Source organism: Neomonachus schauinslandi, chromosome 6, assembly GCF_002201575.2.
Source record: "Neomonachus schauinslandi chromosome 6, ASM220157v2, whole genome shotgun sequence".
NCBI lineage: Eukaryota > Metazoa > Chordata > Mammalia > Carnivora > Phocidae > Neomonachus > Neomonachus schauinslandi.
In genome coordinates, this window is record NC_058408.1 from 100,781,923 (window position 1) to 100,804,897 (window position 22,975).

Genomic DNA, 22,975 nt, shown 5'->3' on the forward strand with positions numbered 1-22,975 from the left:
AAAGAAACAAAATTACTCAGTGCCCATTAACACAGCCCTTCCAATTTGGGAAAAACTGTTTTATTAACAGAATGAGACAGTGAATTAAAAAAAGGTGTTTAGCACACTACTTCATGATGGTATTTATTGAATATGAATGATCCCTAATGAACTGACCTCTCCAAACTGGTTCAGAGTCTTCTGCTTATGGATATCCGCTTTTTAAAAAACTTCTATTTTTCTTAGTGTTTCACATTTTTTCCGAAATATCTCCTTTTTAAATTTCTGCCAGAGAAAGAGGAAGAAAAACACCCAAAATCTATCTCCTTCTGTCTCAAGTGTCCCCAGCCCAGTCTCCCTGGTGGGAAGGGCAAGTGGTACTCTGGCAGATTCATTCTCTGATCTTCTGCCTGGGGAACAAAAAGATACATCCATAGGGGGGATCACTCCACCTCAGTAAAGGGTGATTTCAAAAGAATGTCATCTACCACCAGCCCTCCAAGCACTTCCCCTAATGGCCCTGACCCTGGGGTCTTTAAGGCTCCCAGCAAGTGATCAGAGCTCCGAGGACAGGAAGAAAGGGCCAGTGTTCAGGCCTTCAGCGCCCCAGCGGGTAAGAGACTATTATTATATTGTGCAGCAGTCTTTTTTTTTTTTTTTTTTTTAAGATTTTATTTATTTATCTGAGAGAGAATGGGAGACAGAAAGCATGAGAGGGGGAGGATCAGAGGGAGAAGCAGACTCCCTGCCGAGCAGGGAGCCCGATGCGGGACTCGATCCCGGGACTCCAGGATCATGACCTGAGCCGAAAGCAGTTGCTTAACCAACTGAGCCACCCAGGCGCCCTTGTGCAGCAGTCTTAACGCTATCTTCTAATCTGATTCCCCTCATTTGTTTTTTATCTATAAATTTGTCTCCAGAGGCGGTTCTTCCATCTGGAAAATGGGGATGTGGTGAAGGGCTAGAATTCCGGTCCTTTCCAGCTTAGGTCTCAGTCTGCCCGAAAAGACCCACGGGTCAGCCTTTTTTTTTTTTTTAATTAGGTGGGGGTGGCGATGGCAGGGGCCCGACCTCCGGCAAGTGTCATCTGTCACGTGCAAGCCCGCCCCCGAGGCGAGGCCTGTCGGTCAGATCTGGTTAGGCTCTCGGAGTAGGAGCGTCTGATGTAAATTTGGTTTCCTCTTCCATCGGGATCCCGGTGTCCCAGATTGATAAGTCTTTAAAGACGAAAAGGTCGAGTCCATCCGAACCTCCTCCCACCCTCAGCACCCCGTATGGATGTATTTGTTTCCGAGCACCGCCGTCAGGCCAGATTTCCTGTGGCCCCGCCTGAATGATGAAACAGGGGATGGCCATTGCACTCCCGGACTTTTCCGGAGATCTAGGTCCTTGGTCCTGATGCAACTCTCCGGGTCTTTTACACAAAGCGCATTGAAGGGAGAGGCGCTAGGACCCGGCAGACACCCGGGGACTCTTGGGCACGGCGGGCGGGGGAGACACCACCGAGCGGCGGTCGGTTTTGTAAGACCCGCTGAGGGTCCGTGTGTCCTTCTGATATGGGTCCCCGTTCTCAGCCCCAAGTCCAGGCGCTAGGAACCCTAGCCCAACAAGACTTTTCTAGCCACCCTCCCCAAACCCTCTCCTTGGAAGCAGTTGGGGGTGGGAGCGGACACTATTTGGGGACGGAGATCCTGCGGGGCATGCCCCCCCAATTAACCCATCCCCTGGGGCTGCAGAGCTATCAGGCGGGTGGGGCTGCAAGGAAAACAGAGCTCGGTGCCCCGAGCTGCCCAGTCTGGACCCCACCCCCATATTCCGATCCTTTGCAAGGCAGGGTTAGCGTGGGGTACGTGCGCGAGGGCCTGCCGGGTTAACGTCTGCTCCCCGCGCCGCCGTCCCACAGGCATCCACCCGAGCGCCTACTTATGCCTGTAGTCGCAGGCTCCCAGACGCTGGGGGCAACCGTTTTCCCGGCCCGCCGCCCCAAGTTCCCCTGGCCTTCTCCTCGCGCGGTCACGGCTACCCCTCCCCCAGCAACAGGACCCTATAATAAACAAGTCTTTCCTTGATCCTCCCCTGCCGCGAGCGCCCTCGGGGACCTTGGCAGCTGCAGCCGCCGCGGATCCCTTCCAGAAAGGGGGCGTGGCCGCGGCTCGGGATTCGGCTGGGAGCGTTCTGGGGCTCAACGGGGGCGGGGCCAGACCACTGTCACTGGGCAGGAGAGAACGTTGCGAACGTGCGCCCCGAGCACATTGGCTGAAGGGAGCCACACTCCCGGATCTGGATTGGGCCGCGGCGCCGAGGGGGGGCGTGGCCTCTCCGCACTAGTCCTTATAGGCCTCTCGGCCCTGGTGCTAGGGACCGCGGCAGGCCAAGGGGGAGGTGCGGGTGGGTAGAAGGGACAGGTCTGGGCAGCGCTCGGAGGTTGGTACCAGTTCGCGCACCCATTCAAGCGGCAGTAGGCACTTGTCCTAACAGTTCTCGCCGACGGAGCCAGCTGGTAAGTGTCCCTTCTGTGTGTGCTGATCCCTGCGTGGGAAGGCCTCAGTCCTGCGGGTTCCCAGCGCTCTGTCTGGTCCAGCCCCCAGACTGACGCCGGGTCCGTGCCCCTCATGTCTTACAGCGTTTTCTGCGGTCCCGCATCCAGAGCTCATCTGCAAACGTCCTGGCGTCTGTCCTCATCATGCCTAGCCTTTGGGATCGCTTCTCGTCGTCGTCCTCCTCTTCATCGTCGTCCTTGTCCCGAACTCCCACCCCAGATCAGCCGCCCCGTTCAGCCTGGGGGTCGGCGGCCCGAGAAGAGGGGCTTGGCCGCTGCGCGAGCCTGGAGAGCTCGGACTGCGAGTCCCTGGACAGCAGCAACAGTGGCTTTGGGCCGGAGGAAGGTAAGCGGTGGGCGGAGACTGGACTCGACTCTTGCGGGGCCGGGGAGGTGAGAAAGCGCAGCTCTGGAAGGAGTCAGCGCCGCCTTGGCTTCCTATCCCATCGGAACCCGGGTTGCCGATGGGGCGGCGGGACGGAGGAACGGGGATTGGAGTATAGGGTTCGAGTGTGGCGCAGAAACTGAGGCACGGAGGGGGAAGGGAGTGTGTTGGTTTCTTAAAGAAACAGCACCTCCCCTTTTCGGAGCTGCTCTTACACCCCTCTCCTGTGTGCTCTCCCGGCCAGACTCGGCATACCTGGATGGGGTGTCCCTGCCCGACTTCGAGCTGCTCAGCGACCCTGAGGATGAGCACTTGTGTGCCACCCTGATGCAGCTGCTGCAGGAGAGCCTGTCCCAGGCGCGGCTGGGCTCGCGGCGCCCCGCGCGCCTGCTGATGCCGGGCCAGCTGGTGAGCCAGGTGGGCAAGGAGCTCCTGCGCCTGGCCTACAGCGAGCCGTGCGGCCTGCGGGGGGCGCTGCTGGACGTCTGCGTGGAGCAAGGCAGGAGCTGCCACCGCGTCGGCCAGCTGGCCCTCGACCCCAGCCTGGTGCCCACCTTCCAGCTGACCCTCGTGCTGCGCCTGGACTCACGCCTCTGGCCTAAGATCCAGGGGCTGTTCAGCTCCGCCAACTCTCCCTTCGTGCCGGGCTTCAGCCAGTCCCTGACGCTGAGCACGGGCTTCCGAGTCATCAAGAAGAAGCTGTACAGCTCGGAGCAGCTGCTCATTGAGGAGTGTTGAACTTAGGCCTGGGGAGGGGGGTGGGGGGCCGACCCTGCCCCCATGGCAGAGACAACTGAACTTCTGAGGTGATCATTGGCAGGCAGGAGCTGAGGGACTGAGGCCTGTCGTTAGAAAACTGACAACAGCCACCTGAGGGGAGGAAGGTTGAGGTGGTGGGGAACGTTGTGTTTCCGGGCAAGCTCGCTGAGGTGTGCAGGTGGCTCCCGGCTGGGGGGTGTATGCCCCTCAGTGCTGTAGCATGAAACAAAGGCCTAGGGGCCGACCGGGCTTCTGGCTGGATGTGTATGTAGCATGTACCTTATTATTTTTATCGTTACTGACAGTTCCGACGACAGTGGTGTGACAGAGCCAGGTGAGCAGCTGGGCTGCACTGGCCTCGGAAGGGGTGTGTGCTCCTGGCAGAGGCCCTGGTGGGAGGGGGGAGGTCAAGGTGGTTTGTGTATCTCACGGTCTAAAGGGGCCAAATGTGTTCTTTGTTTTTGTAGCTTTTGTGTTGTTGTTTTTTTTTTGATCAGAGCTTCACTACTGACCTGTCCTAGGCAGCTATCTTACAGACTCATGAATGTAAGGAAGGGGTGGTGTGGGGATCACGTTGGGGATCTTTGACACCTGAAGAAAAACTACACCTGGGAGCTGCGTTTGCCCATCCCCCGCTGTGTACTGAGGAATGGAGCTGTGAGGGGATGGGGTGGGATTGGGGTGGGGGCTGGAACCCCTCCCCCCCCCCAGGAGTGCCATCTGGGTCTTCCATCTAGAACTGTTTACATGAAGAAACTCGCTGTTCATGAATACACTTGATGTTCAAGTATTAAGACCTATGCAATATTTTTTACTTTTCTAATAAAAATGTTTGTTAAAATGGTTGAGTCTCCTCGGGGCTGTGAAATAAAAGGAGGGGGAGGGGGGCCGGTAAAAGGCAAGTCTCAGCAGACTCGGGTCCACCTGTGTGTTTCTCTGTCCTTTTCCGGGGCTGCCTGCCAGCCTGGTAATGGAGGTATGTGGATTGTGTGCCATCTGTGCCAAGAACCCTGGCTGCCTTGGCTCTGTGTGGGCTGATGCTACCAGGGGAAAGCGCTGGAAAGCCCTGGAAGGCGAGGAGTGAGTGAGACCTCCCACTAAGCCAGAGTCTCAGTAGGGAGAGCTCACCTGGTTGCCCCGGGTTAGAAGGCCCAGGTACAGGGCTCCCTGAGCCCAAGGCACTTAAGAGGAACTAGAAGGACTATAAGAGATGTTTTTCTTTCTGTGAAAAACATCAAAAACTTCAGTTCCATTTGTTTCGTGGTCATGAAAATTACAAAATTGACCTCTGAATGTAAAAGGCTAGGGAGCAGGAGTACCAAGAAACGGAGTTAGTCCCAGCCTCTTACTAGACAAGGAACCTGGGGCTCTGAGGGGCATGACCTGCAACTGGGAGGGGTGGCCCTGGCAGGTGCAGAATGAAACACACACACACACACACACACATAGGGGAAGCAGGGAGGGAGTAGTGAGGGGACTACAGGCCTGTCTGCATGAATTCCTTGGGTGACTTGGACTCATTGTGCTCTCTGGGCCCCAATTTCCTTATCAGTGAAGTTGGGGTTGGGCCAGATGAAGGCCAAGGCCCTTCCACTTCTCCCTCCCTGTGCCAGTCGAGGAGGGAGGAGGGGCAGACCTCCCACTCTGGCCTTTGGAGAGCTGTTAGCTCCCTTGTTTCTCTTCCTGGTCCCAGGCCGGCCTTGTTTGCCCAACGTTAAAACAGTAGTTCTCCCACTTGAGCGTGTGGGGCCCGGGTTAAAACAGATCCCTGGGCTCTGGTGGAGATTCTGGCCGAGTCCCTCCTGGGGCCCTCCTTGCATTTTCATCAGTGATTCCGACACAGGGTCCTAACCTTGGATGGTTTAGAAGATTCACATCTCTTTGGTAGAACTGAGTGACTTGTTCCCCAGAATGAATGCACTTGGGTTAGAACTAGATCTGAAAATGCTGATAACAAATGAGAAGGTGCCCAGAGTAGTTTTAGGGGAGCCCTCACCCTCATTTTCTTAGCACATCCTCCTGTAGAGGGTGGGTGGGACATGGGTAGTAATGTTTCACAGACTAGTAAACACAGGCCCCAGCCCTTGAATGACCATCTTCTGACCGTGCCTGACCCTGTCCACTTTCAGTCCCTCAGGGTGGGCACTGGGAGTGAAGGGCGCTCCGCCTCTGGGTAGTGTCTGGGCATACTTCCTGGGAATCAAGATCAGCTCCAATGTTCACAGCTGTATGTCCCTCGCCCCAAAAGAGGAGCAGGGAAAACAACCATGTCTGGCTCCGAGACAGTCTTGTTGGTATTTAGAGGCAAGAACTGGATGCCATGGTCAGCATTAACTCCTCTCCAAGACCAGGAGGCAGTGAGCACACAGGGCTCCTTTTCTTAGATGGTCAGACTGAGGCCAGAGGAAAGCCTGGACTCCCAAGAAAGCTCCGCTGAGTCACCATCTCCTGAAACCAGACCGGCTTTCCTCATCACAAAACTTGAAACCGCCCCCAGCCGGACAGAAGGGCCCCCAGGTGGGACCTGGCAGGCCTCTTAAGATGCAGCAGGGAGCTCTGTCCCAGGTTTTGGGCTCTCGAAGAGAAGACGGGAAAGCCTCCTTTGTTGCTAAGGCTGAACGCTAATAAAGCTTATAGACTTACAGATAAAATCCAACTTTGGAAAATGCTTCCAGAGATTGTTCTGTTTGGCTTACAAAGTTTGTACTGACTGCCTATTTCTATTTCCCAACTCATCGGGATACTACTCTAGAACCTATAATAGCTCCCTAGTGCCAGATTCCACTGTCTGCCTTTTAAGACCTTTGCTAGTGGGCCCTATTTGCCCTATCCAGCCTGATGGCCCACCACACCCCCTACAACTCCCCTTCTTTAGGTACAGGTCAATACGGCCTGCCCCCTTCTCTCATCCCAGATTTTGCTCTTCCCAGTGCCCTTCACCAGGGATGCCGTCCCTCTGTCCTGTCTGCAAACCCTTCCCATCCTTTAAGACCCACAGTGAGTTCCAGCCCTTTTATGACTCTCCCCTGCCTCCTCCTGCCTCATCCTTCACAATCACAGTGTTAAAAACAGCAGTTTTCTGATCTCACTGTATGCACTTGTTCCCTTGATACCCCTGGGCTCCCCTCAGACCCTGGCTGGCTGATTGCTTGATCACGCCCCTCTCCCTTGGCTCAAACCACACAAGATTTCCCCACCAGCCTCAGACTCTCAGGCGAAGGAGAGAGAAGAAACTCTTCATTGTTTTATTATGCCTACCACCCAGTTTAGAGGAATAGTAAAGACTAAGGTCCTGGGAGGGAAGTCGTGTCCTTAGTGGTTAAGGCCACCATGCTGTGGTGAAATCTGGGTTTGAATCCTGACTCAGACCTTTGTTAGCCAATGACCTTGAGCAAGTCACTTGGAGTTACCTCATCTGTAAAATGGGGATAATAGTGAAGAAACATGTATATAAAGTCGTAACTGAGGTCCACTGTTGGGAGAGGAAACCAGCGGTTGGGCAAGAGATGGGGGCCCGAGCTGTGGCAGAGCCAGCTGCAGAGTAGGCACCCCACAGTAGGGATCACCTTTGACCTCCTTCCTCTCTGATCCTGCTTTCTTCTAACATCTTTTCAAAAGTCACCATCTTAACAAGAGTCATGTCAACATACAACATACTGTAAAAAACATCATTTGGGGGGCATCTGGCTGGCTCAGTCAGTAGAGCATGTGACTCTTGAGCTCAGGGTTGTGAGTTCGAGCCCCACATTGGGTGTAGAGATTACTTAAAAATAAAATCTTGGCTCAGTTGGTTAAGCGTCTGACTCTTGATTTCGGCTCAAGTCATGATCTCAGGGTCGTGAGATGGAGCCCCACATCGGGCTTCACACTGGGTGTGGAGTCTGCTTAAGATTCTCTCTCTACCTCCTTCTGCCCTTCCACCCCACTCATGTGCATTCTCTTTCTCAATAAAAAAAAGTTTTTTTAATCTTAAAACAAACAAACAAATCATTTGGGGGTAATGTGCTTAGAGAGCTGCACTTCTAAGCTGTATTCTTCTAAGCCTGGCATATATTATGCACCCTATATTAGGTTCCTTTACTTCCACCTCATGGTTCAGAAGGAAATGCAAAGGCCCAGAGTGGCTCAGTGAGCAAGGCTGCAGGGCTGAGATGGGAAGTGTGGCCTCCTACCTCCAGGGCCTTCCACTCATTCCCCTGAGCCCTCCCTGGCTCCCAGCTGGAGGGTGTCTGGGTTCAGCCACATCTGCTTTGGCTGCTGGAGGGGGCCAAGTACCGCTGGGCCAGGCCAGCGGAAGGCTGAGGAAACAGGAGGCACAGAAACCAGGCCCAATTAATAGATTGTTACAGGACTCTGTAATTATCCTGAAAGGGGGGCTCTTTATGAACGAATCACAAATTAGAAAGCAGTCTATTAAACTCAGCCACGTCCATTCAAGGAGTCTCCATCTTGATCTCACGCACAGGCAGTGCACAGAAACATCTGTGGCCATGTGATGCTGAGGGCTCTGAGGGCAGACTCTGAGGGGCTGTCATCTGATTACTGCATTCATTCATTCAACCTGTCTATAACTAGGCGGCTCTGTGGGGCTGCAAGAGAAAGCCACAATAAATGGGAACTCATAAAGAGCAGACATCTCTCTCTCTCTCTCTCTCACACACACACAAACACACACACTCCCACATAATCACACACACATTTACAGGGAAAACTACTGTGGGGCATAAAGAGAAGAGAAAATAGGCACACACTCAATTTTGCCTACCCTCTCACTTCCCAGGAAAAAATATCCGGCAATATAGAATCATTAAAGTATATAAGATGAAACTAATTAAACTGTATACTTAAAATTGGTGAATTGTATTGAATGTAAATTATACCTTAATACCTGCATTAAAAAAATATATATATATACAAGAATTAACTCAAAGTGAATCATAGACCTAAGTGGAAGAACTAAACTATAAGGTTTTTAGAAGAAAATGTAGGAGTAAGTCTTCTATGATCTTGGATTAGGCAATGATTTCTTAGCTAGGGCAGCAAAGTACAAGTGATAGAAAAGAAGGTCAGCAAGTTGGACTTTATAAACATTAAAAACATTTGTGCTTCAAAGGACACAATCAAGAAAGTAAAAAAGACAACACTGGCGGTGGGGGGTGGGGCACCTGGGTGGTTCAGTCGGTTAAGCATCCGCCTTCAGCTCAGGTCATGATACCTGGAGTCCTGGGAATGAGCCCCACTTTGGGCTCCCTGCTCTGCAGGGAGTCTGCTTCTCCTTCTGCTGCTCCCCCTGCTCTTTCTCTCCCTCTGTCTCTCTCTCTCATTCTCTCTCAAATAAATAAATAAAATCTTAAAAAAAAAGACAACACTGAGAGAAAATATTTTGCAAATCATATATATGATAAGTGATTTACATGTAGAATATAGAAAGAACTCTTTTTTTTAAGAGGGGGGAGGGGCAGAGAAAGAGGAAGAGAGAGAATCTTAAGCAGGCTCCATGCCCAGCTTGGAGCCCTACACGGGGCTCGATCTCACAACCCTGAGATCATGACCTGAGCCGAAATCAAGAGACGGCTGCTCAACCGGCTGAGCCACCCAGGCGTCCCTATAAAGAACTCTTGCAACTCAACTAAGAACCAAGCAAAGAACCTGAATGACATTTCTCCAAAGAAGATGTCCAAATGATCTATAAGCTATCTATGGAAAGATGTTTAACATTCTTGGTCATTTGGGAAATGTAAATCAGCACTCCAGCGAGCTGCTATTTTTTTTTTTTTAAGATTTTATTTATTTATTTGACAGAGAGAGAGATAGCGAGAGCAGGAACACAAGCAGGGGGAGTGGGAGAGGGAGAAGCAGGCTTCCCGCCGAGCAGGGAGCCCGATGCGGGGACTCGATCCCAGGACCCTGGGATCATGACCTGAGCCGAAGGCAGACGCTTAACGACTGAGCCACCCAGGCACCCCGAGCTGCTATTTCATACCACCAGAACGGCTATCATCAAAGAGATGGAAAACCACAGGGAGTGGCAAGGATGTGGAGAGAAGGGGACCCTCATACGTTGCTGCAGGGATTGTAAAATGGTGCAGCCACTTTGGAAAAGAGTTTGGCAGCCCCTCACAGGGTTAAACATACAGCTACCATATGACCCAGTGATTCTACTTCTGGGCATACACTCTGGAGAGATGAAAACACATCCACACAAAAAATTATATGTGAATGTTCATAACAGCATTATTCATAAAATCAAAGTGGAAACAACCCAAATGTCCATCCACAGATGAATGGATAAACAACATGTGGTCTCTCCATGCAATGGAATATTGTTCATTAGTAAAAAGAAATGAAGTATTGATATTTGCCACAACTTGGTTGAGCCTCAGAAACGTGATGCTAAGTGAGAGAAGTCACAACCGACCACATATTATACAATTCCATTTATACAAAATGTCCAGAAGAGGCAAATCATCGAGATAAAAGTAGATTAGTGGTTGATTAGTAGGGGTGACTGCTCATAGGTAGTTTCTTTTGGGGGTGATGAAAATATAAAATATTAATTGTGGTGATAGTTGCATTACTCTGTGAATATTCAAAAAAACATTGCATTGTACACTTTTAAGAGGTGAAATTTGGAGTATGTAAATTATACCTGTAGAGTTGTTTTTTAGTACACATTTTTCAAAATACGTACAATTGGACACCTAAAAAAGGGTGTATATTTTACTGCATGCAATTATACCTCAACTTAAAAAATTTTCTAACACACACTAAAAAGTATATAAAATGAGCTCTAGAAGTTTTAAAACATAAATTATGGCTCCATAATTATGATTCCACTTAGTGTAAATATGGTACATTTTTCACTAAGAAAAGGAAAACATAAGCCACGAACATTTTGGTTCAAATTTTATTTATTGTCTGTCTGCCCTAGAATGTTAACCCACATTTTTTGTGTGCCTAAAACAGTGCCTGGCTCATTGAAAATGCTCTATGAACATGTGTGGAAGAGAGGAAAGATGGAAAGGACCATGACATCTCAAATCTGCCATCTCCTGAGAGGCCCACCAGGACCAATCCCCAACACTTCTTTTTTTTAAATTGTGGTAAAATACACGTAACATAAAATTTGCCATTTGAACCATTTTTAAAAATTTTAAGTACAATCTACCCCACCCCAATGTGGGGCTCAAACTCATGACTCCAAGATCAAGAGTTGCATGCTCTACTGACTGAGCCAGCCAGGCATCCCCCATTTGAACCATTTTTAAGTGTACAGTTTGGTAGTGTTAACAATATATCCACATTGTCATGCAACTGCTCTCCAGAAGTCTTTTATCTTGCATAACGGAAATTCTATACCCACTAAATAACAATACCACGTGTCCCCCTCCCAACCCCTGGGAGTCACCATTCTACCTTGTGTCTCTATGAATTTGACTTCTCTCGATATGTCATCTAAGTGGAATCACAGTATTTGTCTCATTGGGCCTGGCTTACTTCACTTAACACAATGTCTTCAAAGTTCACTCGTGTTGGGGTGGCTGGGTGATAGACACTGGGGAGGGTATGTGCTCTGGTGAGCGCTGTGAATTGTGCAAGACTGTTGAATCACAGATCTGTACCTCTGAAACAAATAATACATTATATGTTAAAAAAAAAAAGAAGAAAATAGCAGGAGGGGAAGAATGAAGGGGGGGAAATCGGAGGGGGAGACGAACCATGAGAGACGATGGACTCTGAAAAACAAACAGGGTTCTAGAGGGGAGGGGGATGGGAGGATGGGTTAGCCTGGTGGTGGGTATTGAGGAGGGCACGTTCTGCATGGAGCACTGGGTGTTATGCACAAACAATGAATCATGGAACACTACATCAAAAACTAATGATGCAATGTATGGTGATTAACATAACAATAAAAAATTTAAAAAAAAAACAAAGTTCACTCATGGTGTAGCAAATTTCCTATAGCCCAAATTTTCAAGTCCCACTGCACCCAGGCCTCCAAGGTGGTAAGTGGCAAAGGGCAGGAGGAGGGCTAGGAATCTGCCGTATTCTGTATGTTCTGGCATGTGGGAGGAGAGAGGGATGAGACTTCCTGAGGACATGAGGGTAGCCTTCTTCGTTCTCTTGCATGGGCTTTTCTGCCACACACTCAGATTCCTGTTAGAGCCCCTCTGGGGATAGTCTGGGGACCAGGGACAGAGTAGTGGAGCTGATATGGGTTGGCACATTCTCAGGGGACAGGGGAGAAACACAGGCCCCTCAGGGGAGAAGGGCTGAGATTGGGGCACCTGTCCCAATGGCCCCCAACCCATTATGAAACTCCAAAAATTTTAGTTGACTTTTGCTATCTCTGGTTGAGTGAATATATGACAAACCTGTGACTTCACTATGACTGTTAAGTGAATTTGTATCTTATTCACCAAAAATTGCATCTACATACATTTAAAAAGCAGCGGGGCGCCTGGGTGGGTCAGTCGTTAAGTGTCTGCCTTCGGCTCAGGTCATGATCCCGGGGTCCTGGGATCGAGCCCCACATCGGGCTCCCGGCTCAGTGGGGAGCCTGCTTCTCCCTCTCCCACTCCCCCTGCTTGTGTTCCCTCTCTCGCTGTGTCTCTCTGTCAAATAAATAAATAAATAAAATCTTAAAAAAAAAAAAAGGCAGCAGGACAAATACAGGCAAGACACGCTGTGGACACAGTCTATAGACAATACGGAACCAGGCCTCATTGGAACCCGCTGGCCCCTGGTGATAACTTCAAGGCCTCATTCAAGCCCCCGGAGGTCAGCCACTGGCACAATGGGAAGGACACACTCCACCACTGGGGCTATGAGGAAGAGCAGGCTCAGGGTTAGAGAGGATACATAGCGCATATTCACAGCATGGTCTACATCTTGAACTCACTTCACATATCACCAATCCTATCAAGTAGGGACTATTACTCTAATGCCCATTTTACAGATGAGGAAACAGGAATGTGGGGCACTGGAGGAGCTTGAACTGGGAGTGAAGACATCCACAGCCTCGAATCATTTTGCCACTGACCCTTGTTTCTTCATCTTTGAACTAAGGGGGTGGCACTAGAGGACATCACTTGCCCTTCTCTGAGGCTGAGCTCAGCGGCCAGCTGCCGCTTCCCCCAGCCCCATCACTGCTCCCCGGGTTCAAGCCCAGGGTGGGGGTGGGGGCGACAGGAAGAGCAGAGCCGCCTTGCAGGTCGCTGGGCAAATGCTTGACTGCTTCCTGGGGCAAGTCCAAGTCTGGAAAGAGAACGTTAAGAAGAAATTTCCATAGCCCTTCCCCCTGCCAGGGATTTTCCACTGTGCCTGGGCAGACACGCCCCTCGGTTTCCCCAGTGAGGGGCTCTGGCAATCCACAGGTCTTACTGAAAGGCTCAGCCCAGTGCTAGGAGGTGGCTAAGAGCTGGTTCTGGTTCGTGCCCTAAGAAAGGGGCAAGTTTGTTGGGGGGGGCACGACTGCCCCAGAGAAATGAAGAGAGGGGGTGGGAACCAGGATGGTGTAGAATGGAGTAGTCGGTCTGGAAGAATCAGAGCGGGGGGTGGGCAGGAACCATCAGGGGAAACCTCGAAGCACAGAGGCCCCGAGCTGGAACGGCAAAGGAGGGAGGGGGTTCCCACAGGCAGGCAGGAGAGCACAGAACAGATGAGAAGGGGAGTGATGTGGGCCAGCCTTGCGAGGGCGGTGGCGAACACGGGGACCGTGCCGGAGCCAGGAGGGAGCTGGATGCAAGAAATGGAAAATTTGGCGAAGCAGATGGCGCAGTCCGGGAGCGGACAGCCGCGGCGGGCGCTCGCGCTGTAGGCGGTCCCTCAGCCTCCTCTCCTCGGCACTCAGGTTTAGCTCCGACGTCGCCCGCTCCCCAGGGAAGCCTTCCCGGGCCACTCCTGCAGAAGCAGCTGGAGTCCCCCCAGCGCGGCTCCGTGTGGCCTTTGCTCCCGCACTTACACCACCTGCCCTCACCCGCTTCTTCCAGGAGCAGCCTCCCTCCTGGACGCCGGGGTTCCAGGGCTTGCTCTCGGGGGGGGGGGGGGGGGGGGGGGAGCCCCAGGGCCTGGCGCCTAGCAGGCCCTCCATAAATATTGCTGAGTTTCATTGAACTGCACTTGGAGTGTTAAGATAAAAGGGAAGTCTACAATGTCTCCCCCCCGCCCCCTACTATATGCCAGGCAGTGGGCTGAGTGCTTTACAAACATTATCTCCTTTATTCCTCTGAACAACTCTGCTACTATTATCCCCGCCTGATATGAGGAACTGAGGCCCAGAGAGTCTGGTTAAGTTGCTCAAGGACACACACAGCCAAGATTTGAACCCACACATTTTAACCTCCAGCCTAGCACCGTCTGATAGAAATAGAATATGAGCCACATAAATAATCAAAAAACTTTCTAGTAGCTACATTAAAAAGATAAGCAGGTGAAATCAATCTTAATATTTTATTTAATATGACATACAAAAAATAGCATTTCAACACGTATTCAATGTAAAAAAATATTAGTGAGACATTTTTACATTTTCTATTACTAAGCGTTCAAAACCTAGTGTTTGGTTTATACTTCTACTACTTGCTAAATTTTCATCAGAAAATGATCTGTGTTTAGATTTCATAGAATTTGCGGTTGCATAAGTAGAGTCACATACCCAAGGTGTTCCACACATACTTAAATGTTTTCCAATAACTACATTATCTATTCTTTTATAAGATTTTATTTTTAAGCAATCTCTACACCCATTGTGGGGCTCAAATTTACAACCCTGAGAATCGAGTCGCACGCTCTACCAACTGAGCCAGCCAGGCGTCCCAACTACATTATCAAGTTTAAAATGTAAATGTAACTTGATTAAAATTAAATACAATTTAAAATTCGGTTCCTCAGCAGCACTAGTCCCATTTCAAGTGCTCGACAACCACAAGGGGCTAGTGGCCACGGTACTGGTTAGCACAGCTCTGGGCTATACAGCTTTATCTGGTGTGAAGGTAGGATGGGGAGGGGAGGTCCAGTGGGAGGGATGCCAACTGGGGACAAGCTGTGGGAGGGAAGGAGAGGTTACGCTGCCGTGGCACGCCTGGGCCCATCTAAAATGAGGAGGGATGACTGGCCATGACTCCCACCAAGCAGCACAGACCTGGTCCATTCGTTTGGGGAGCACCTCCTATGGGAGTTCTATAGGTCTGGGCTTCTTCCCATGGGGGAAGTAATGGCCCTCAGATCCCTGGGTTGAGCAAATGGTGGCTCCTCTCAGAGTTTCTATCCCCCCAGCGCCACCACAAAAGGATCCTGGGGGTGCATGAGGTTGGATCTGAGCAGGCTCAAGCTTGGCAGGTGGAATGAGCCCTAACTTCCCTCTCCCACCTGTGGGCAGCTGGAGTGGGGGTCAGGTATGTGTGTCCCTGGTGAAACCACTTGGAAGTCTAGTATACCTGGGTTCCAATCCCATTTCAGCCAATTCCTTGCTGTGTGACTTGAGACAAGATGGGTCCCCTCTCTGAGCTTCAGTTTTTTTCATCAGGAAAATAATAACCAATAATGGAATGTTGTGAGAAGTACCCAGCTTCTAGTAAACAATCAAATATTAGCTATTCTTCCTAGATAATGTCCTTTTCCTGTTAAGAACAGGAAGAACAGGGGTGCCTGGGTGACTCAGTCAGTTAAGCGTCTGCCTTCAGCTCAGGTCATGATCCCAGGGTCCTGGGATCGAGTCCTGCATCGGGCTCCCTGCTTGGCGGGAAGCCTGCTTCTCCCTCTCTCACTCCCCCTGCTCATGTTCCCTCTCTCACTGTCTCTCTCTCTCTGTCAAATTAATAAATAAAATCTTAAAAAAAAAAAAAAGGGGCACCTGGGTGGCTCAGTCGCTTAGGTGTCTGCCTTCGGCTCCGGTCATGATCCCAGGGTCCTGGGATCGAGCCCCACATCGGGCTCCTTGCTCGGCAGGAAGCCTGCTTCTCCCTCTCCCACTCCCCCAGGTTCTCTGGAACTCCAGGTTCGCTGGAAGAACCTGGAAGGACCCAGTCAGAAAGCAAGGAGCTTCCCCAATCAGCTGGATCAAGGAAGCTTCTGGTGGGTGATACTTCAGACACAGCCTGTGAGCAAACCAATTTATAGGAGAGGAAGCCAAGGCACCAGGACTTCACGCTGAAAGGTTGCCCAGGGAAAGCGGGTGAGGTCTCCTTCCAGAACCTCTGGTTAGATCAGGCTCATTCAATTTCCCTGCAGGTTTCCATTCAGAGGTCTCAGGGTGCCAGCCTATCATTTCCTTGGGAGATGGCCTTTCCCCACTCCACTCCTGTTTGGGGTGGGGCCTGGCCCCTGGTGGGAAGGAGGGTGCTGGAGACAGCAGAAATGGCTGCCTCTGGTGCTGGCTGTTGGAGTCACAGAGCCAGGGTTGTGTGTGTGTGTGTGTGTGTGCACTCCTCAGTCTAAGTATCCACTGGATCCTCACTACACCCCAAGAGGGGGGCAGTCCAGTCTAGTGGTGCGATGCTGGGACTCTGGAGTCAGTCTGGAGTCATTAAATGAGATAATGCCTGTAGCTCTTCCTAAGTGCCAGTCTCCCACCTGAGAAAGTGGGCTCTGGGGATGATGCATGTTTTCAGCACCTAGCTCAGGGCCCTGCTCACCATAAACACTCAAGAAATAGCAAGTGTTTTTTGTTTTATTTATTGATTGATTGGTTGATTGATTGATTTTTAGTACTCTCTACACCTAACGTGGGGCTCGAACTCACGACCCCGAGATCAAGAGTCACATGCTCCACCAACTGAGCCAACCAGGTGTCCCTGTTTGTTTGTTTTTTAGACTATCAACCCTGTGAGAGCACAAGGGACACTTGTTTTGGTCATTGCTTACCTGTAGCCCTCACCCCTAGTAGGTGTGTGGGCGGCTACATGGATGAGTGGGAGGAAGAAGGGGAGAAAGAGAAGGAAAAGAAGGAGGGGGGGAGGGAGAAGAGGAAGAAGGGAAGAAGGAGCAGGTTTGTTCTGGCAGCTCCCAGCTTCCATGCCCCCCACACTCTCCCTCTGTTCCCAGGACACCAGGGAGCTGACCCAAGGCTCCTCTCACTGGGTGCTGTGTGAAGAATGATCTCAGAACTGTTCTCAGGGAGAAGAACTGATCTCAGAACACTGAAAAGTGTTAGGGATTATCTCAGTGGAGTAATGGAGAGTGTAGGTTTTGGAACCAGACTTCCACTGCTTGCAGACCTTGGGCATGATCATTAACCTCTCTGGGCCTCAGTTTCCTCATCTGTAAAATGGGCCACTAGTATCCACTTCACAGAGTTGTGAGGATTAAATGAGCTAATGCATGAGATGCTCTTGAATCAGTGGAAAACACATAGTAGGCACTCAATGAATGGTGGCCAAGATGAAAAAGCTTGCCCTCAGGAAAGATTCTATGAGCTACTTCTCACTACAGTGTGAATGAATGTTAAGCCCTACTATACTGCCTCTCTCAGGGGAATTTGAATCTTAAGGGTAATTGAAGGAGTGAAATCCTGTCTAATGATGGAATTTTTTTATGGTAAAGGAGGTACAAAAGTGGTAGAAAAGGGCCTTCTTAAGGCCTCTCAAAATCACCGTTGCTGCCTACTGCACAAATTCTGCCTGGTCCCAGAGAGGGACCACATACAGGAGAAGGGAGAACATAGTCCTAGTCCCCAAAGCATCTCCCCTCTGCTTGGAGAAACAGGAAGCAACTAGACCCCGGGACAGTGCATAACTGGAGCTGATGTGGAAGGCCTTCCATAGCATGGCAGGCAATAGTCCAGGGCCAGCTATCAGAGAGGCTCCCAGGACCCTCCAGGGATAGCAGCCAGGATGGGAGGTGGTGATGGGTACCAGATGTGATAAGGAGTGACCTGGGACCAATGAAGGAGGCCTGGGCTCTCTCCCAGGGCAAGGGCCTCACCTTCCACATCCACGTTTTCTCTACTAGGTGCTTAGTAGCAGGCTGGCACGCAGAGTGGAAGGTGTAGAGGAGTTAGGGTTGTGGGTTCTGGAGTCTGACGGCCAGGGCTCAGTCCCCGCCCCAACTCTTCTCAACCGTGTCACCTTATGACCTCAGTGTGGAAGACACAGGTCAAATTAGCCGCTAGCACCCATTCCCCATCTTTTCTGTTCCTCCTTGGGAGAAACATTCCTCCCTCCTTCCCTTTCAGCCCCTTGGTACCCACGAGGCTGCATGTGACCAGGCCGCCAATCAGTGCAGATTCGGGGCGCCTGGGTGGCTCAGTCGGTTAAGCGTCTGCCTTCGGCTCAGGTCATGATCCCAGGGTCCTGGGATCGAGCCCCGCATCAGGCTCCCTGTTCGGCGGGAAGCCTGCTTCTCCTTCTCCCTCTCCCACTCCCCCTGCTTGTGTTCCCTCTCTCGCTGTGTCTCTCTCTGTCAAATAAATCAATAAAAATCTTTAAAAAAAAAAAAAAAATCAGTGCAGATTCTTCCCCAGCAGTGTCTTATGTAAGTGTGGTCACATGACCCCCTAACCAGCGTCTGCCATGTGTGATTAGAGTAAATCCTGGGACTCGTGTTGCAATTACCAAGACCCTCTTTTATACAGAGCTAGGACTTGGGATGATATGAACCTGGAGCTGCTCGTAGAAGACCACTCATGGAGCCCAAACGTGGCGCCAAGATGGTGAAGGCAGAGTGGAGAGATTCAGTCTTTTTTTTTTTTTTTTTTTAAGATTTTGTTTATTTATTTGACAGAGACACAGTGAGAAAGGGAACACAAGCAGGGGGAGTGAGAGAGGGAGAAGCAGGCTTCCCGCTGAGCAGGGAGCCTGATGTGGGGCTCGATCCCAGGACCCCGGGATCATGACCCGAGCCGAAGGCAGACGCTTAACGACTGAGCCACCCAGGCGCCCCGGAGAGATTCAGTCTTTATGACATTTTGGAGTCTCCAGATCAAGTCATGCCTGGATTTTTCAGTTTCCTGAGCCAGCAAATTCCCTTTTTAGCATAAACCAGTTTGAGTCAGGTTTTCTGTCATTTGCATCAGAAAGAGTATGAAATTCACATGGTGAACTTTCTTTCCTTTTTTAAATTTTCATTTATTTATTTATTTATTATTATTTTTTAAAGATTTTATTTATTTATTTGACAGAGAGAGACACAGCAAGAGAGGGAACACAAGCAGGGGGAGTGGGAGAGGGAGAAGCAGGCTTCCTGCTGAGCAGGGAGCCCGATGTGGGGCTTGATCCCAGGACCCCGGGACCATGACCTGAGCCGAAGGCAGACGCTTAACGACTGAGCCACCCAGGCGCCCCTCTTTCCTTTTTTTTAAATGAAGATTTTATTTATTTATTTGAGAGAGAGAGAGCATGAGCAGGGTGAGGGGCAGAGGGAGAAGCGGACTCCCTGCTCAGCAGGAAGCCTGACGTGGTGCTCAATCCGGGGATTCCAGGATCATGACCTGAGCCAAAGGCAGATAGATGCTTAACCGACTGAGCCACCCAGGCGCCCCCATGGTGAATTTTCTTAACTTCTCTACAAACTTCAGTTTGTTCCTCTACAAAATGGGGATAACGGTCCACAGTATTTTTCAGGAGAGAAGAAGGGTTGTTCTGGGATGATTAAAAGGGTTGATCAGGGTTCAACACTTAACATAGAGCCTGACTATTGTTAGGCACTCAAAACCCATCAATTTTTACATGCTCCAGAAGTGTTTGTTACTGATTTTGACTCTGGCCCCTGGGAGTGACCTGCAAGGGCATCTGGGCAAAAGCTTCTCCCTGAGTGTGTGGTCCTTGGAAACTCTGGTGTTTTTGTGTTGGGGTGTGTGTTTGACCAAGAAAGGTTCTAGTGGGTGTCATGATTATTTTTCCGAATCCTCACTCTAATCAAGCCCGTTTTACAGATGAGGAATGTCTGGCTCAGAGATTGGGTCCCGCCTAATGCTACATCCAGTGCCCATTCTGGCTGGAGCACGTTAGTGCTGTCCCATCAGGTGGCTCTTTGCCGGGTCTCAACCCCAATCAGGCTTGGTTAAATGGTTCTGTTATTGTTAAGCGGAGGCTTCCAGAGGTAATTTTAGGCGGTTTTGAGAGAGCAAAAGTAGTTACAAACACTCTCTCCCTCCTTCTCGTGAAGGCGGGCTCTATCTTCTTTAATCTGTTGTCTCTTGAAAAGGGAACTTTCCGGAGAAGGCGGAGAAAGCGGGAAAGGCTCGGTTTCCCCTTTCTGATCTGTTGTAATCAAGGCTCTGTCACCAGTTAGTGGCGGTTTACCCCCAGACGGAGTCTGACGCAGTTTTGCTAAAGGAAACCATGCAAGTCTCCGAGCTTGGCACGACCCTTCCTTCCGGGCAGGCCAGGATGCCTGGGGCGGGGGTGGGAACGCACCTCCCACTTTTCCCCAGGCTAACACCAAGCCGGCCAGAGCCTTCTCGCGCCTGGGAATTGAGCTCACCCGAGGCCTCTGGCGACCTGAATTGCTGGGAAGAAAAACGGCTTCCTCCCCAGTCCAACAACCCAGCTCTGCGGCTCCCCAGGCCCGCCCGAGGAAACCTCCTGCGAGAGGCTCCCCACCTCCCCGTACCTCCCACCCCGACTCTCGGGACACAGCTCCATCGAAGCCACGATGGCCACGAGAAGTGGGATCAAGCGCCGGTGGGTTTCCCCGCGGGCAGAATAGGAAGCGAGACGTGTCACCCCCACTAATCCTCCAACAGGGTCCCATCACCCGGCCTCCAGTTGGTCCCTTCTGGTGGTGGAGGCGGGCTCTCGAGCACAGTAGCCAATGAAGAGGCTCACGGGGGTGCTTTTTGGTTGCCATGGCAACAGGGCGCTGCATCCATCTTCCCCACTGGGTGGAGCCCGCTTTTCCAAGAACCACATTCTATGGTCCCAGTTCTACTTCAGGATAGAGTGGGGGTCGGAAGTTGGGGGACAGCCAGGACACGAACCCTTCACAAATGCCAGGAGTGTAGATGAGCCCACCGTGCCCGATAAGAAGAGAAGGCTGCCTAGAGGAGGGGCAGTATGAATGGAGTTCTGTGAGAAGGGACAAAGAAACCCAATTTCCTGCAATGGACTGGACACAGCCCTGCAGAGGCAAGGCACAGGGCTGGACAAATTTAGGTTGGAATAAATGGGGTTGGTGCTTAGCAAGCAGATTAGGGCTTCCAAGCCAAGACCCACCCAGGGAAGGGTGGGGGACCAAGACGAGCAGCTACAGCTGAATTGTGGGTCTCGCACTGTCCTTCAGTCCCAGGCAGGAGGAGAGAACCCAGGGTCACCTAGGCCATTCCCTTGCCTCCAGGCAGCTTGCACTAAGTCTTAGGTATAGTCACATCCGGTCTTGGGCATTCATTAACTTCATACTCTTCCCAGGAAAGAGGAAGGTGACCAGGTTCATTTTTCCCATTTCACAGATGAGGAAACTGATGCCTGTCTGGTAAGTATCTCAACCTTGGGCCCTAGGGCCTGGCATTGGCCCAAGCAGGGCTCTCCAGGCCTTTAATTCCTTGGTGTGGTGGCTTGGCCAAGGACTCCCATGCCATAGTTCTGAAGCTGTCCACCCTTGCTGATGATGCAGGGATTGGGAGCCAACCGAACCCCATGTTTAATGAGGTAGGTGAGCCAGGACAGAGAATCTTGCTCCTGCCTCTGATGGCCCTGGGAGGTGGGGGTGCAGCAAGACTCCCAAGTCGGTCACTCTGGGAGGGAATCCAGTGTCGCCCCACACTCCAGGTCTCAAAGCCCACAGTCCAGTGGGGAGAAAGACCTGCAGTGACCACACAATATGATAAATGCTGCAGGAGTAACATGGATAAAGCACAACAAAAGGGGTGCCTGAGTCTGCCCAGGGGAGCCAGGGGAGACCTCGCAGGGAGGCAGTCTTTCCAGTGACACAAACAACACAAGACTTTGCTAGGCAGACAAACAAGGGGAGGGCATCCCAGGCAGAGGGAGCAGCATTTGCAAAGACCTAGAGGCCTGGACGAGCAGGGTGCCCTGGGAAGCTGCAGTCTGGGAGTCAGGAGTGGGACTGTGGCAGGCTCTAGGTTGTAGAGTGAAGGCCCAGGGCAGGACTGTGTGCCCTGCAGTGGGATGCTTTCGACCCCTTTCTGAACCACCAGGCACCCCACATTTGCTTTCCTCTAGCTGGTAGCTTAATGGAACCCTAAGAATGACTTGTGAGGATCCGACTTTAAGAAGCACTGGATGAGAAGCTAACATGCCAACAGCATGGATGAATCTCATGGGCATTATGTTGAGAGAAAGAAGCCAGGGACCAAAGAGTCATTCTATATGGCCCAGTTATATATCAAGTTCAAAAATGGGAAAAACCCATCTATGATACGAAGAATAGTGGTTATCACTGAGGGGTGTAGGAGTTCTTGAGGAGGGTCTCCAGGGAGGCAGTAATAATATTATGTTTCCTGTTGGGTTTCACAGATGTGTTCTCTTTGTGAAAATTCATCCATCTATATACTTAAGGTTTGTGTATTTTTCCATATGTAGCGTCTACTTAAATTAAAAATAAAAAACAAAACTCAAGGGGCGCCTGGGTGGCTCAGTTGGTTAAGCGTCTGCCTTCAGCTCAGGTCATGATCCTGGGGTCCTGGGATTGAGTCCCACATTGGGCTCCCTGCTCAGCCGGGAGCCTGCTTCTCCCTCTCCCTCTGCTGCTCTCTCTCTCACTCTCTCAAATAAATAAAATCTTAAAAAAAAAACAAAACAAAACTCAAGTTGACTGCTTTCCATAAACATTAGTGCAAATGTAGACACTAAAATTTTGTGATCACATAATCGGCTGTAAGCCAAGCATCCAGATGATGTAGAATCTGTTTATACTGATTTTTTAAAGATAATTCCAAAATGAAAACATAGGCATCTTAAGTCTCATAGAGATGTCTCAGACTCCAGAGAACCCGTGTACAGACACCAGGGCTTGAGAAACTCCAGCTCAAGAGGAGGCATGACAATGCTCACTGCTGGGGACGCCTGGGTGGCTCAGTCGGTTGTCTGTCTTCGGCTCTGGTCATGATCTCAGGGTCCTGGGATCGAGTCCCGCATCAGGCTCCTTGCTCAGCGGGAAGCCTGCTTCTCCCTCTTCCTCTGCCGCTCCCCCGGCTTGTGCTCTCTCTCTCTTTCTCTCTGATTAATAAATAAAATATTTGGGAAAAAAAAAAAAAACTCACTACAGGGTTTGGGCATAAAGGGTAAATGAGGGACCTGGAGCCTCTTCCTGGAGCACAGAGGGGTAATGTCCTTTTCCAATAAGATGCCTAGTCCCAGGAGGTCAAGGACCCTCAGGCAGAGGGGACCATTTCCCCCACTGCTGGAGTGGCAGCA

At 50.8% G+C, this 22,975-nt stretch overlaps 1 protein-coding gene across 2 annotated transcripts; it reads left to right on the forward strand.

The window, feature by feature from the left end:
- The first annotated feature begins 2,351 nt into the window (after positions 1-2,351).
- On the forward strand, positions 2,352-4,505 carry DDIT4 (DNA damage inducible transcript 4). 2 transcript variants are annotated; one of them, XM_021699736.2, is made up of 3 exons: positions 2,352-2,479; positions 2,603-2,864; positions 3,148-4,505. In XM_021699736.2, exons 2-3 carry the CDS (start codon positions 2,663-2,665, stop codon positions 3,639-3,641), a joined length of 696 nt encoding a protein of 231 aa, XP_021555411.1. In that variant the 5' UTR covers positions 2,352-2,479; positions 2,603-2,662; the 3' UTR covers positions 3,642-4,505. The 2 variants fall into 2 exon arrangements, with proteins under 2 accessions (XP_021555411.1, XP_021555412.1); XM_021699737.2 differs by having other exon boundaries at positions 2,627-2,864.
- The last annotated feature ends 18,470 nt before the right edge of the window (positions 4,506-22,975 follow it).

Excerpts from the sequence above, each read along its gene's own strand:
- DDIT4 (XM_021699736.2), top strand. The coding sequence starts at position 2,663 with ATGCCTAGCCTTTGGGATCGCTTCTCGTCGTCGTCCTCCTCTTCATCG. Across the intron at positions 2,865-3,147 it reads TGGCTTTGGGCCGGAGGAAG|ACTCGGCATACCTGGATGGG; the intron begins GTAAGCGGTGGG and ends TCTCCCGGCCAG.